The sequence below is a fragment of the Geotrypetes seraphini genome, chromosome 3 (genome assembly GCF_902459505.1).
Source record: "Geotrypetes seraphini chromosome 3, aGeoSer1.1, whole genome shotgun sequence".
NCBI lineage: Eukaryota > Metazoa > Chordata > Amphibia > Gymnophiona > Dermophiidae > Geotrypetes > Geotrypetes seraphini.
This window is the reverse complement of record NC_047086.1, coordinates 9,995,555-10,011,741: the sequence shown is the minus strand read 5'-3', so window position 1 is coordinate 10,011,741 and position 16,187 is coordinate 9,995,555. Positions and strand designations below refer to the sequence as shown.

At 44.0% G+C, this 16,187-nt stretch overlaps 1 protein-coding gene across 2 annotated transcripts in view; it reads left to right on the top strand.

Annotated features, from left to right (window-relative positions):
* The window catches only part of NR2E1 (nuclear receptor subfamily 2 group E member 1), a 232,023-nt gene that overhangs the window by 53,403 nt on the left and 162,433 nt on the right, over nucleotides 1-16,187 (top strand). For both annotated transcript variants that reach the window (XM_033937016.1, XM_033937017.1), the window contains one exon: nucleotides 15,799-15,820. In XM_033937016.1, the coding sequence (XP_033792907.1) occupies nucleotides 15,799-15,820 (22 nt within the window). The remainder of the gene's footprint in view (nucleotides 1-15,798; nucleotides 15,821-16,187) is intronic.

Genomic DNA, 16,187 nt, shown 5'->3' with positions numbered 1-16,187 from the left:
CTTTTGTAAATCTTTCTCCTCTCTCTCCTTATATTTTTAAGCTTTGTAAACCGTGCCGAGCTCCACTTCCGTGGAGATGATGCGGTATATAAACTTAAGGCTTACTTTAGTTTAGTTTAGTTCCGTGCTTGTGATATTTTGTATTGACTCCATTTTGCGTGTATCTTATTGTTCCTTTGGAAAAGATTGCTAGTTATTCCATTTGATGCTTCCGTACACATTTTGATTTAGTATATTGATCCTGGACTCCTGATGTAAGCTGCAACACCAACACAAATGTACCAAAGGCTGAGTGGAATTGTCCAGATTAGAATGATGGGCACTAATGAAAGTGTCCTCCAATGCATCTGATAATATAGGAATCTTTATTCATCCAATGACATAAAAATACATCCAACGACTAAATGACTCGTAAGGGTTTGTGGCTGCCACAAACCCATACCATACCTGAATCCTTTGAGAGGACAGAAACCAGTACTTCCCAAAGAAATCAGACTCCTGAGGAAGGCCTGTTGGCCGAAACATGTGCATGTCGAGTCATTGAGTCGTGGATGTATTTTTATGTCATTGGATGAATAAAGATTCTTATATTATCAGATGCACTGGAGGACACTTTCATTAGTGCACATCATTCTGATCTGGACAATTCCACTCAGCCTTTGGCACATTTGTGTTTGTGGTTTTGTTTATTCCCCTGTTTTTGCCGGTTGCAACACCAAAACATGGCCCGTTTTGAGTTCTCCACAGCAACCGAATGCTAAGACTTTTTAAAAAATGTTATTTGCATGCTGTCTGTATTGTTATGGTTGTCTCCGCTGTTTGGTTCTGTTCCATATCCCTCTCCCCACCTTGATCTCATTAAGCCCATTTTTTTCAGCAGCTAATCCTGCTAAGCCTGTTCCAATCTCAATTTTTGGCTTAAATTATGTTAAAAAAAAAAATCCAGTACAAGATAGAAATGTGCTTTTCTCAAAAAGAGCTCCATAGGAATAAACTCTACCACGCTGCCAGCTTTTGTTGAAACTCACTCCCCTTTTCCGTAGAAGAAAACAAAATGACCTTAACTCGGGGCCAACACGTATTTTTTAATGCTTCCCCCCCCCCCCCGAAAAAGTACCAAACTAAGGGGCTCTTTTTATAGTCATAGTCAGGATCCAAGCTAGAGGGGTGCAAATGATTTTAGACTGAGAGAACTACACTGGGATTGGATACGAGCTTGAATACACGGGTGTGCTAAGTAAGCAGACTTATATCCATTGTTTCACTTACAATGTCAAAAAACAAGTAATTACACTAAACTGCTGTAACAGTAAATGACGGCAGATAAAGACCTGGACTGTCCATCCAGTCTGCTTATTAGTTATACCCATTAAAAAAATACATGATTAGATTAACTTGTCTCTTCTTTGATATTTCTGGGCCGTAAACTGTAAAGTCTGGTATTGTTCTAGGTTCCAGGTTCCAAATGCTGAAGTTGTCGTCCAAGCTCACTCTAGCCTATCCAACATCCCGTTGTTTGCAGGATATCTACCGTAAAGTCTGGCCAGCCACATCCTCATGTTCCATATTAGTGTTCACATTGATGTCCACCCAGGGCAGGATTAACCAATAGGCCCAGTAGGCATGTGCTTAGGGTCTGAGATGGTCAGGGGGGGCCCAATGAAGGAGGGCATCAACATTGTTTTTTCCAAACGGCGATGGGCCCCTCTAGTATTCATCGGCAACGTGCCCCCCCGATCAGCAACATGCCCCCCCCCATCGACGGAAAGTAAGACAAGCAAGCAAAGCAGGTAAGAAAGGCAACAGGAACTGTAATTTTGCAAGCGGTGCTGCTTGCCCAAAGCTTCCCTCTGACGCAGCATCCTGTTTCCGCCTGGGCGCATGGTGGGGTGGAGCGGGGCAGGGGGGCCCAGTGTACTTGTGTGCCTAGGGGCCCTCGACGAATTAATCCTGCCCTGTGCCCACCTCAGCCCATCCTACACCGAATCACCATATGTGGAACACAGGCTGTGCAGGTCTGTCCAATACCGGCCATAGTTCTTTAATTTACATCCTTCATTTTTAGTTTCGCTAATTAAAGATCCTCCTTCACAAAGTTGGTTTTAGACTGAAGACTGAAATTGAATAACAGAAGTAGAGAGCACTAATTTTACATAAGTTTCCAGATTGTAGAAGCATCCATATCCCCTCATACCACCCTGCTACCTCTCTCGCTCACATCTCTGCATCCCTTCCCACCCTCCTTTCTGATCTGGGTTACTTTCTTCATCCCCCGCTTATGGGTCCAGCATCCATGTCCCTTCCTCTTCCCCTCTCCCCAATTGCGGTTCATCTTCTGTCCCTTCCCCCTCCCCTCCTTCTTTTTGCAGGTCTGCCCTCTCTCTCTGACCCCCCCCTCCCCCCCGTGGCGTGTCCCTGCCACCCTGCTCCTGACCCGACAATCTCCTCCCTCCCCCGTGCAAGTCTGGCCTCCAATTGACTCCCCCTCCCTGTGTAGAGTCGATATTTCATACTCAATGGCTCTCCCAAAGTGGCAGCTGGCCAGCAAAGGAAACGCTGTAAAAAGGCTGCTTTGCAGCCATCCCTGCTGTGGCCTTTCCACTGCTGCACTGGAAGTGACGTGGCAGAGGAAAAGCCCTGACAAGGCTGGCCGCAGGCATTTAGCATTGCATTCATTTTCGGTCAGTTGGGGGCTTCAACTGCACACTACTGACTACACCCACGCCTCTTTTACTAAGTTTTGTTAAGTGCTAACATGTGCGTAATGCAGCAGAAACGGCATAAGGCAGGACTCGCTGAAGCGCTCCAGGTCGGTTTTACCATCAGTGCCTGCTAAGCGTGCATTTTTTTATTTGGGGAGTTGGAGGGGGCTATCGGGCAGAAGCATGTTGACATTAGTTAGGGCTTCCTGTGTTAATTTTTGGAAATGGTTGTGCCTTTATCCTATCAGCCACGACCTTATATGCAAGAAATAGTCCAAAAAAAATCGGTTTGATTGCTGCGCTAGAAACGGGCTTAGCGTGATAGAAGGGTCCACATAAGGAAACGGTAAGCCCTTTTCATAGCTCAGCTTAGTAAAAGCGTCCCCGATTTCTTTCAGATTTAATGAAAAAAAAATAATCAGGCTTTGTCTCTAACCGCTACTGCAAGTTTTCAGCTTAATCTGATTCATGAGTGAAAAGTTACAAGCATGTAAAAACCAGGATCAACGATGAAAGTACAGGATAACACTCATTCTCTCAGCACATAGAATATCTATGTGTGTTTGTGTGTGTGTGGTATATTTGTGGGCATGCTTGTATGTTGTGTTGTGCAATGTGAGTGTGATCATATGACACCCAGGCTGAGAGATCTGGGCCACTGCAACCCTCAAGTTCTTTTGTTGGCATAGAAAAGTTCACATTCCGAAACGTCCTTTTAAAAAGGCACATCTGAATTCAGAAGCATGCATGCACTAATTTGTTTTATTATGTGTAGAAATATTGCTATAAAAGGTGTTTCACTGATTTTCTATGGCAGGGAACCCGTGCATTCTCTGCAGGCAACAAAGACTTTAAAAAGAGTCATTTTTCCCGGCCTATAATCGTTCCTCCTTTTAAGTACCCAGGCAGAAAAAGTAAGTTTACTGCTCTTAGTACAATAGGGCCTCTTCACTTTTAGGTTTGGGAGACCTGGGTGACCTAGGAAAGTTAATTAGTAGGTTAACAAAGAATAAGGCAGCTAGAATACATGGCCTCTCCTCCAGCCAAAGATGTCATCCATTAATTAGCAAAATCGTTAAGGTGGCCTTTATAGACTCTATAGAAAGTCTCCCGTTGGTGGCAGACAGGTTTCATCAGATTTCCCTCTTGCCAATAATGCTCCCCTTAATAATAAGAAGAACTTGAAGGGGAGGGCATAGAAGAGGCGGAGGGAGAGTATGGGTTTCAGCAACATTACCGTTAAATAGCCACCAATTGTCACAGCTTTGATTCTCAGGGAACATGGCATACTTGTTCCATGATGTAATCTATATTCAACCTGGGAGCCCTGAGAGAGAAAGGGAAGTGAAGAGAAGGGGGAGAGCAAAGGGAAAGAAAGAGACAGTCGCTAAACTTCAAGAAAGAACTAATGGGGAGAGGGAAGGGAAAGAAAGAGACATCACTAAACTTCAAGAAAGAACTAATGGGGAGAGGGAAGGGAAAGAAAGAGACATCACTAAACTTCAAGAAAGAACTAATGGGGAGAGGGAAGGGAAAGAAAGAGACATCACTAAACTTCAAGAAAGAACTAATGGGGAGAGGAAAGGGAAAGAAAGAGACATCACTAAACTTCAAGAAAGAACTAATGGGGAGAGGGAAGGGAAAGAAAAGAAAGAAAGAGACATCACTAAACTTTAAGAAAGAACTAATGGGGAGAGGGAAGGGAAAGAAAGAGACATCACTAAACTTCAAGAAAGAACTAATAGGGAGAGGGAAGGGAAAGAAAGAGACATCACTAAACTTCAAGAAAGAACTAATGGGGAGAGGGAAGGGAAAGAAAAGAAAGAAAGAGACATCACTAAACTTTAAGAAAGAACTAATGGGGAGAGGGAAGGGAAAGAAAGAGACATCACTAAACTTCAAGAAAGAACTAATGGGGAGAGGGAAGGGAAAGAAAAGAAAGAAAGAGACATCACTAAACTTTAAGAAAGAACTAATGGGGAGAGGGAAGGGAAAGAAAAGAAAGAAAGAGACATCACTAAACTTTAAGAAAGAACTAATGGGGAGAGGGAAGGGAAAGAAAGAGACATCACTAAACTTCAAGAAAGAACTAATGGGGAGAGGGAAGGGAAAGAAAGAGACATCACTAAACTTCAAGAAAGAACTAATGGGGAGAGGGAAGGGAAAGAAAGAGACATCACTAAACTTCAAGAAAGAACTAATGGGGAGAGGGAAGGGAAAGAAAGAGACATCACTAAACTTTAAGAAAGAACTAATGGGGAGAGGGAAGGGAAAGAAAAGAAAGAAAGAGACATCACTAAACTTTAAGAAAGAACTAATGGGGAGAGGGAAGGGAAAGAAAAGAAAGAAAGAGACATCACTAAACTTTAAGAAAGAACTAATGGGGAGAGGGAAGGGAAAGAAAAGAAAGAAAGAGACATCACTAAACTTTAAGAAAGAACTAATGGGGAGAGGGAAGGGAAAGAAAGAGACATCACTAAACTTCAAGAAAGAACTAATGGGGAGAGGGAAGGGAAAGAAAAGAAAGAAAGAGACATCACTAAACTTTAAGAAAGAACTAATGGGGAGAGGGAAGGGAAAGAAAAGAAAGAAAGAGACATCACTAAACTTTAAGAAAGAACTAATGGGGAGAGGGAAGGGAAAGAAAAGAAAGAAAGAGACATCACTAAACTTTAAGAAAGAACTAATGGGGAGAGGGAAGGGAAAGAAAGAGACATCACTAAACTTCAAGAAAGAACTAATGGGGAGAGGGAAGGGAAAGAAAAGAAAGAAAGAGACATCACTAAACTTTAAGAAAGAACTAATGGGGAGAGGGAAGGGAAAGAAAAGAAAGAAAGAGACATCACTAAACTTTAAGAAAGAACTAATGGGGAGAGGGAAGGGAAAGAAAAGAAAGAAAGAGACATCACTAAACTTCAAGAAAGAAGTAATGAAAGTTCTTATCTCATTGGAAACCAGTCAGAAATTTTATTCAAGATAAAATCTGTGTAGTCTTTACTTAATTATTTTTAAAATGTATCAACTTTGAAGTGCCTATGCTAACTTGGAGTAACCATCCTAGAACTGCCCATTTCAAGATCTCCCAGTCAGGATTTCAGAGTTGCTTTTATATGGAAGGTCTTTTTACTGGATGTAGTAGAGATGAAACAGTGAAAAATCTCATGAAAGAAAAGCCAATTACAAATGTGTATGAGAAATCAGATCATATGATGGTTGTTGCACCTATGACCAGGTGCTGAAAACAATTTCTGTGATATAGAAGTCAATTTTTTTTAAAAACCCTAAATGGGGAGGTCAGTGGGCAGATGAAACCCCTTAATATTAAGATCATCTGTTAGAGACTGCTTCTATAGACCTGAGATGTCTGACTAAGTAAAACATGAAAAGTAACTACCCAACATAATTTGGTTTGCAGAGTGACTGTTAGCAGAGGTCTTCAAATGACTGCTCTGCTTAACAGAAGAACATGGCTAGCAGATAGCTTGGACTTCTGATTTGATCCATCCAATTCCACCTTTTGCCATGCTTAGAACATTCAAATGTTAGTGGCCCTGCCACTTTATCTTTTTGGGCCTTATCACTGGCAGTCCAATGCATGACACCCCATAGACGCAAATGACTTAATACTAACCCTTACATTTTTGTGAGGCAAACAGTTTCTGAGTTACGGAAATACTCCCCAAAATAGGATTTTCCTACTGCAGTAACTTTCTATCCACAGCCTAAATATATAAAGTTACTCAAGTAGGAAAATCCTATTTTTTTCTGGGTATTTCAGTAACGCAGGTACCTTTTTTTTTCCATTAATTTCCTAAATTTCATTTTCTCAACTCAGATAAACCACCATTATCCCAGGACAAGCAAGGCAGCCTATTCTCACATATGGGTGACGTAATCCACGGAGCCCGGATGCGAACAGTCTCACAAGCAGACTTGCTTGTAGAAACTCAGAAGTTTTGAGTCTGCCGCATCGCGCATGCGCGAGTGCCTTCCCGCCCAGCACAGGGCGAGTCTCCTCAGTTCTCAGTTTTCCGCAGAGCTGAGAAGTCTGTCTTTGACACTCTGCGCTGAACTTCATTCGCTTTGTGCCTTCTCTCACCGCAGTTTGTACAACTTTTTGTCGCGAATCGCTGTGTTATTTTCTTTATTTTCTCTTAAAAAAAAAAAAGTTTCTTTTTTTTGTCAACTGACTGGCGGGGCAGGTAACACGCCCGCAGCCTGCGGGCTTCGACTTCACAGCTGCTATTTTCCCTTCTATGTCCCGGCTAGTCACAGGCTTCAAGAAGTGTATCCAGTGCTACATTGACTCAACTCCAGTTACATCTTCTCCAGTCATCTTATGATGCCTTTGAACTTTCTTCCAGGGTCACTTCTTTCTCAGTAGCAAAGCGCCGCCTGACCTGGCTTTGCACCATTGATATGGACCCCAATCTTCAGGACCGTCTGGCTAATATTCCTTGTTGATACCTTAAAATATCCCTGAATAGGGGGAAGCATGATGGCCGCGGTATAGTGAGGACGCTCACTATCTGCTCTCCTGTTGAAATCGTTTCCTCCCGATAGTCGGGTTTACTACTACAATTCGTCATGCCTAAAAGAAGGGGAAGAGCGGCTGCCACAACCCGGCAGAGTAAGCTTACCCCGGGAAGGCAGGAGACGATTCAGAGCTTCTTTATATCTTCACCTTGGGGCGAACCGGCAACACCGAGTCAGAGGGAAGTCTCGGCACTCGGGAGTGAGATATCACTCAGCCCTGCAGAACCTGTGCCTCCCCAACAGCCGTGAGAGAGGGAAACTACGGCAGCTAAGAAGGGACAGGAAGGTTCCTCCCTGACAGAGCTGGCGGGCTTACTGGCATCCCAAGTCTCCCAGGCAGAGATACTATCGTTGGAGAAGGCAACGCTGGCATCAGAGGTTGGAGGGCAGGCTCTATCGGTCCCCCCACTGGTAAGGCTAACGGAGTTCACTTTGGAATCCATCTGGACTACTTTAGACTCCTTATATAAACTATGTGCAGGAACTCTTCCTCTGAACCGTTCCCTGACCAGAAACTTGTTCAGAGCATGGAGGTCCAGGATCGGACGCAGATCCCCCGTCTTCTTGGGTACCAGAAAGTACCGGGAATGAAATCCGGTGTTCCACTGGTCCGGGGGAGCCTCCTCGACCGCCCGAAGGCGAAGAAGGGCCTGAGCTTCCTGCAGAAGGAGAGGCAGCTGAGACTGGGCAGAAGGAAACTCCCTTGGAAGAAGGTCCGGGGATATGTGACTGAAGTGAAGGGAGTACCCCTCCCCGATGATAGAAAGCACTCAACTATCGGTGTTAAGACTTTCCCACTGGGTATAGAAATGATAGAAATGACCCCCGATGGTGAGGAGGGAAGGCTCCAGGAGGAAGGGAGCCCGAAGGCTCGGACCGGAATTGTCAAAAATATGGCCCAGTCTTCGCCGGAGCCAGCGGCTGGTTCATAGGTTGACGTTGCTGCGGCCGCTTCGAAGGAGGTCGAGAGAATGCAGGAGTAGATTTCTGCGGGTACCACCGGAGAAGAATTTTGTATTGCCGAGCCGGAGGGGCCTTCGGTTTAAGTCTCACCAGACAGGCGAGAAACCGTTCGTATTCCGAGAGGCGCCTAGTAGCCGCCTCGATGGAATCATCAAAGAGCTCATGACCCACACACGGGAGATTGGCAAGATGATCCTGTAGATTCGGATCCATATCCACAATCCGGAGCCAAGCGAGGCGACGCATGGTGATCGCAAAGGCCATGACCCTCGAGGACAACTCGAAGGTGTCGTAGGCTGCCTGAAACATATAGAGGCGGAGCTGGGAGAGGGTCTTTTTGTAATCTGCACAGAACTAATTGCTGGTAGTTGCGGAATATAAGCATGTAATAATGAAGATAGAGTTGTCCACACACTCATTTTCTCAGTGGTCAGTTACGGATGTGAATGATTGACTCATTTAAGCTTTGGTGCTGGAGAAGGATTTTAGGTGTGCCGTGGACCGCCAGAAGAACAAATCGATTCTGGAGGAGATCAAACCAGCTATGTCACTCGAAGCCCAAATGATGATGTTACGACTATCTTATTTTGGTCACACCATCAGAAGAGAGAGATCACTGAAGAAGGACATCATGTTTGGGAAGATCAAAGGAACCAGGTGAAGAGGGCGACTTGCAATCAGATGGCTGGACATGTTGAAAACAATCATGGGGATGATGCTGGAGGACCATTCCGGAATAACACAAAGCCGATTTCTTTTTAGATCTGCAATTCATCAAGTCCCATCCCCTTTATCATCCCCTTGGTCACTCTTCTTCTAACCTTTTCTAGTGCCGCTATAGCTTTCTTGAGATAAAGAGACTAGAATTGACCATCCGGTCCAGGTAATTTATCATTTTTTAACTTATCAATTTGGCTTAGTACATCTTCCAAGTTCACTGAGATTTCTTTCAGTTCCTCTGCATCATTACCCTTGAAAATCATTTCCAGTTCAGGTAGATCTCTTACATCATCTTCCGTAAAGACCGAAGCAAAGAATTCATTCAGTCTCTACGCTATGGCCTTATTCTCCCTGAGTGCCCCTTTTGCTCCTTGATCATCCAATGGCCCCACGGATTCCCTCACAGGTTTTCTGCTTCTAATGTACTTTAAAAAAATGTTATGAGTTTTTGCCTGTTTGGCAAGTTTCTCTTTATATTCTTGCTTAACTTTCTTTATCAATGAATTGCATCTAATTTGCCAGTGCTTGTGTCTCTTCTTAGTTTCTTCATTCAGATCCTTTTTCCATTCTTTAAAGGATGTTTTATGGCTCTAATAGCCTCGTTCGCTTCACATTTTAACCATGCTGGTTCTCGTTTCCTCTTCTTTCCTCCTTTGTTAATATGTGGAATACATCTGGTCTGGGCTTCCACAGTAGTATTTTTAAATAACATCCATGCCTGGTTTACAGTCCTAACCTTTGCAACTGATCCTTTCAGCTTCTTTTTAACCATTTTCCTCATTTTATCATAGTCTCCCTTTCGAAAATTAAATGCTTCTACAGTAGATTTCTTTTTGCAACAGCACTCCAGGTATCAGCTCAAATTTAACATAGTAACATAGTAACATAGTAGATGACGGCAGATAAAGACCCGAATGGTCCATCCAGTCTGCCCAACCTGATTCAATTTAAATTTTTTTATTTTTTTTTTCTTCTTAGCTATTTCTGGGCGAGAATCCAAAGCTTTACCCGGTACTGTGCTTGAGTTCCAACTGCCAAAATCTCTGTTAACACTTACTCCAGCCCATCTACACCCTCCCAGCCATTGAAGCCCTCCCCAGCCCATCCTCCACCAAACGGCCATATACAGACACAGACCGTGCAAGTCTGCCCAGTAACTGGCCTAGTTCAATATTTAATATTATTTTCTGATTCTAAATCTTCTGTGTTCATCCCACGCTTCTTTGAACTCAGTCACAGTTTTACTCTCCACCACCTCTCTCGGGAGCGCATTCCAGGCATCCACCACCCTCTCCGTAAAGTAGAATTTCCTAACATTGCCCCTGAATCTACCACCCCTCAACCTCAAATTATGTCCTCTGGTTTTACCATTTTCCTTTCTCTGGAAAAGATTTTGTTCTACGTTAATACCCTTTAAGTATTTGAACGTCTGAATCATATCTCCCCTGTCTCTCCTTTCCTCTAGGGTATACATATTCAGGTCTTCCAGTCTCTCCTCATACGTCTTCTGGCGCAAGCCTCCTATCATTTTCGTCGCCCTCCTCTGGACCGCCTCAAGTCTTCTTATGTCTTTCGCCAGATACGGTCTCCAAAACTGAACACAATACTCCAAGTGGGGCCTCACCAATGACCTGTACAGGGGCATCAACACCTTCTTCCTTCTACTGACTACGCCTCTCTTTATACAGCCCAGAATCCTTCTGGCAGCAGCCACTGCCTTATCACACTGTTTTTTCGCCTTTAGATCTTCGGACACTATCACCCCAAGGTCCCTCTCTCCGTCCGTGCATATCAGCTGCTCTCCTCCCAGCATATACGGTTCCTTCCTATTATTAATCCCCAAATGCATTACTCTGCATTTCTTTGCATTGAATTTTAGTTGCCAGGCATTAGACCATTCCTCTAACTTTTGCAGATCCTTTTTCATATTTTCCACTCCCTCTTCGGTGTCTACTCTGTTACAAATCTTGGTATCATCTGCAAAAAGGCACACTTTTCCTTCTAGCCCTTCAGCAATGTCACTTACATACATATTGAACAGGATTGGCCCCAGCACCGAACCCTGAGGGACTCCACTAGTCACCTTTCCTTCCTTCGAGCGACTTCCATTAACCACCACCCTCTGGCGTCTGTCCGATAGCCAGTTTCTGACCCAGTTCACCACTTTGGGTCCTAACTTCAGCCCTTCAAGTTTGTTCAACAGCCTCCTATGAGGAACTGTATCAAAGGCTTTGCTGAAATCCAAGTAAATTACATCTAGCATATGTCCTTGATCCAGCTCTCTGGTCACCCAATCAAAAAATTCAATCAGGTTCGTTTGGCACGATTTACCTTTTGTAAAGCCATGTTGCCTCGGATCCTGTAACCCATTAGATTCAAGGAAATACACTATCCTTTCTTTCAGCAACACTTCCATTATTTTTCCAACAACTGAAGTGAGGCTCACCGGCCTGTAGTTTCCTGCTTCATCCCTGTGACCACTTTTATGAATAGGGACCACATCCGCTCTCCTCCAATCCCCAGGAATCACTCCCGTCTCCAGAGATTTGTTGAACAAGTCTTTAATAGGACTCGCCAGAACCTCTCTGAGTTCCCTTAGTATCCTGGGATGGATCCCGTCTGGTCCCATCGCTTTGTCCACCTTCAGTTTTTCAAGTTGCTCATAAACACCCTCCTCCGTGAACGGCGCAGAATCTACTCCATTTTCTCGTGTAACTTTGCCGGACAATCTCGGTCCTTCTCCAAGATTTTCTTCTGTGAACACAGAACAGAAGTATTTGTTTAGCACATTTGCTTTCTCCTCATCACTCTCCACATATTTGTTCCCAGCATCTTTTAGCCTAGCAATTCCATTTTTTATCTTCCTCCTTTCACTAATATATCTGAAAAAATTTTTATCTCCCTTTTTTACATTTTTAGCCATTTGTTCTTCCGCCTGTGCCTTCGCTAAACGTATCTCTCTCTTGGCTTCTTTCAGTTTCACCCTGTAGTCCTTTCTGCTCTCCTCTTCTTGGGTTTTTTTATATTTCATGAACGCCAACTCTTTCGCCTTTATTTTCTCAGCCACTAGGTTGGAGAACCATATCGGCTTCCTTTTTCTCTTGTTTTTATTGATTTTCTTCACATAAAGGTCCGTAGCCATTTTTATCGCTCCTTTCAGCTTAGACCACTGTCTTTCCACTTCTCTTATGTCCTCCCATCCTAACAGCTCTTTCTTCAGGTACTTTCCCATTGCATTAAAGTCCGTACGTTTGAAATCTAGGACTTTAAGTATCGTGCGGGCCGCTCTCCACTTTAGCCGTTATATCAAACCAAACCGTTTGATGATCGCTACTACCCAGGTGAGCACCCACTCGAACATTAGAGATACTCTCTCCATTTGTGAGGACCAGATCCAATATCGCTTTTTCCCTTGTGGGTTCCGTCACCATTTGTCTGAGCAGAGCCTCTTGAAAGGCATCCACAATCTCCCTACTTCTTTCCGAAGTTCCCAGTGGAACCAACACAGTTAACTCCTGTGCTATGCTTTGCATTCCACTAAGGACCAAATCTAAAATAGCACCCCCTCTTGTCAGTTCCTAGACCAGTTGCTCCAAGAAGCAGTTATTTATGACATCTAGGAATTTTACCTCCCTAGCACTCCCTGATGTTACATTTAACCAGACAATGTTGGAGTAATTGAAATCACCCATTATTATACTATGGTCCAAATCTCCAGCTTTCCTAATTTCTGAAAACATTTCTTCATCTCTCTGTTCATTCTGTCCCGGGGACAGTAGTATAATCCTACCTTTATATTTCTTCCCTTCACAAATGGAATTTCTATCCATATGGATTCCACACTGCTATCTATATCATGTGTCTGTGTCTGTATATGGCCGTTTGGGGGAGGTTGGGCTGGAGAGGGCTTCAATGGCTGGGAGGGTGTAGATGGGCTGGAGTAGGTTTTGACGGAGATTTTGGCAGTTGGAACCCAAGCACAGTACTGGGTAGAGTTTTGGATTCTTGCCCAGAAATAGCTAAGAAGAAAAAATTAAAAAAATTTCAATTGAATCAGGTTGGGCAAACTGGATGGCCCATTTGGGGCTTTATCTGCCGTCATCTACTATGTTATTATGCAGAATGTTTATTTTATTTGATTCAGTTCCCTCTTTAACATAAAGCGCAATCCCCCTCCCCTCCAATTTGATCTACTTTACCTTGTGATATAATTTGTACCCAGGTAATACAGTGTCCCATTGATTGTCCTCCTTCCAACAGGTCTCTGAGATGCCGTTTATATCTACCTCATCATTATTTTTTTAGGCTTCTAGCATTTATATACAGACATTTATATACAAATTGTGTTTTTTCCTTGTATCTACAAGCTGCTGAGAAGATGACAGGGATAACTTGATATTTTTACTCTGCTTCCCTCTTAAGCACTTTTGGCTTTATTTCACAATTTTGAAACCTCTCTATTGGGACTCCCTAAATGATCTGAATCAACAGTATCCTTCAAGGATACTCCACACCGAACCATCTGCTCCTGGGTCAGACCAGTGGTCCATCGTGCCCAGCAGTCTGCTCCCACAGCGGCCCTTAGGTCAAAGACCAGTGCCCTAACATAATCTTCGTGGAGAGAAAAACGCTTGTAGAAAGAGGTAAGTTTAGAGCAATTTTCTGAAATATATATTGGCACTAGATCCTCAGTTTGTGTCACATTAGGACATAAGCTTGTATTAAAAAAATCTTTCACTGTAACTATGGCAAATTGTAACCTGTAACCCGTTCTGAGCTCATTGGGGAGAACGGGATAGAAAATGAATTAAATAAATAAAAATTTACAAAGGTAACCAGATGTAAAGTTACCACTTAAAGTTGATAAAAGTTCAAGCTAAATGCTATAAAGTCAAAACCATTTTGCACATGTACACACAAACTTAATTATTTCTTCATTCCCCTCCGTGGTTTTACTACTGGAACTTAATTCTGCAACCATCAACCTTTAAGGACTATAGCATCAAGTACACCTTCAACCATCAACCTTTAAGAACTATAGCATCTTCACTTATACAGTCTAGATCACTGTTCTTCAACCGCCGGTCCCCAGGAAATTTCTGCCGGTCCGCACAGGGCTAACAAGATCGACGAGATGTCATTTCCAGCTGGTCCGCACAGGGCCAGAGAGATCATGGGGAGCCTCCGACAGTGGCTTTCTCCCCTCTCAGCAGCTATCCTTACTTATCAGCGCAGAGATTCAGGAAGGCAGCCTTGGGACTTTTGCTGAGTCGCGGCCGCCTCTGATGATGCAACTTCCTCTTTCCTCAGAGGTGGCGTGACCCATCAAAGGACCCGAGGCTGCCTTAGTGAATCGCTGTGCTGGCAAGTAAGGAGAGCTGCTGGGAGGGGAGAAAGCCACTTTTGGAGGCTGGGAAGCTGCTGGACAAGGGAGAAAAGGGACAGCTGCTACTGGACCTGGAGGGAGGGAGGAGAGATGCTGCTGGGAGGGGAGGAGGGGAAGGAGTCTGAGAAGCTGCTGGACAAGGGAGAAAAAGGGACAGCTGTTACTGGACCTGGAGGGAAGGATAAGGAAAGATGCTGCTGAGAGGGGAGGAGGGAAAGGAGTCTGGGAAGCTGCTGGACAAGGGAGAAAAGGGACAGCTGCTACTGGACCTGGAGGGAGGGAGAAGGAGAGATGCTGCTGAGAGGGGAGGAGGGAAAGGAGTTTGGGAAGCTGCTGGACAAGGGAAAAAGGGACAGCTGCTACTGGACCTGGAGGGAAGGAGAGATGCTGCTGGGAGGGGAGGAAGGGAAGGGAAGAGAGTTACTGCTGGACAGGAGGAGGAGGGAAGGGAGAAGGAAAAAAGGAAGGAAACAGCTGGCAGGGAGATTAGAGGAGGGGAAGGGGAGAAACAGGCATGAGAAAGTAGAGAGATTGATGATGGGGAAGGGGTCAGCAGAGAAATAAGCAGAGAGGGACAACAATGCTAGATCTGGTGTAGGAGAGATAAAAATGAAGAGAACAGTGAAGCTGGAATGAATCATGTAAAAAGGAGAGAGGGGGCACAGGCTGGATGGAAAGGGGAGAGGGGCATAGAAAGAAGACAGATACCATATGGAAGGGGGAGAGGGAAGACAGTGGATGGAAGGGGCAGATGCTGGATTGAAGAGACAGAGAAGGAAGACGCTGGAAGGAAGAGAGTGAAAAGAAGATGAAAGCAGAAACCAGAGATGACAAAAGGTAGAAAAAAATAATTTTATTTCTATTTTGTGATTAGAATATATCAGATTTGAAATATATATCCTGCTAGAGCTGGTGTTAGACATAACTGGGGACTGCAAAGCCCAGGCAGTGCTTCTTTAGCTTCCAGTTGGCTTAGGGTGCTCTCTGACCAGGGGGCAGTTGCCCTAGTTGCATTCCCCTAACACTATTCCTGTCATGTGTTACTGCAGTATTCTGTTAGCATGATATTTCTGTGTAGCATTCTGTAATAATTTGGCTTGTTCAGTTTTCTTGATAGTAGAGGGGATATATGTGAAGGGGAGGGGAGACAGGGGTTTTGTTGATCCTTGCTCTGTATTATTTGTATTTATAAAATGACAGTTATACAGAATATTGTTTCTTTTTATACTTTAATAAAATACATTCAATGTAAAATTATAACTGAGGCTTGTACAGATGGGATCAGATGATTTGCGGGGACCGAGCTCACGGAGACGGGGCAGAAACGGGGTTTTTAAATTTCAGTCCTAGTAGTTTGCCGGTCCACAAAATTATTATTTTATTTCCGCCAGTCCATAAGTATAAAAAGGTTGACAAACACTGGTCTAGATCCTTTGCATTAAGACTATGATTTTTTGTCCTCCAAAATGTTTTTCTCTTCTTCCCCTATAGGTGTCAACAGATTCCCATTCAGGTAAATATCACAATGAATGTCTACAAGTAACTTGAGTACTCAGATCTGATTGTGTTGTGTAGGAATGAATCTGGCCTAGTACCCTGAATCTGTATGCACACAGTGTTACCGGTCTAGGAAAGTTTCTAGAAATGTTGCAGCTGTCACATGTTGGGTACCATGATCCTTCAGGGTCCATGTCTCTGCAGGCAAATGAGATTTAGCTTGCTGACTCAGGAACTCAATGGGATTTAGGGAGGGAAGGAACAAAAAGGGAGAGAAGTTGGACACAAGGGATGATGTGGAAGGGGGATAGAGATGCTGGATAGGAGGGTAGTTGGGAAAAGAAAGGGAGAGATGGTGAACCCTGGGGTGGTGGGGAAGGAGG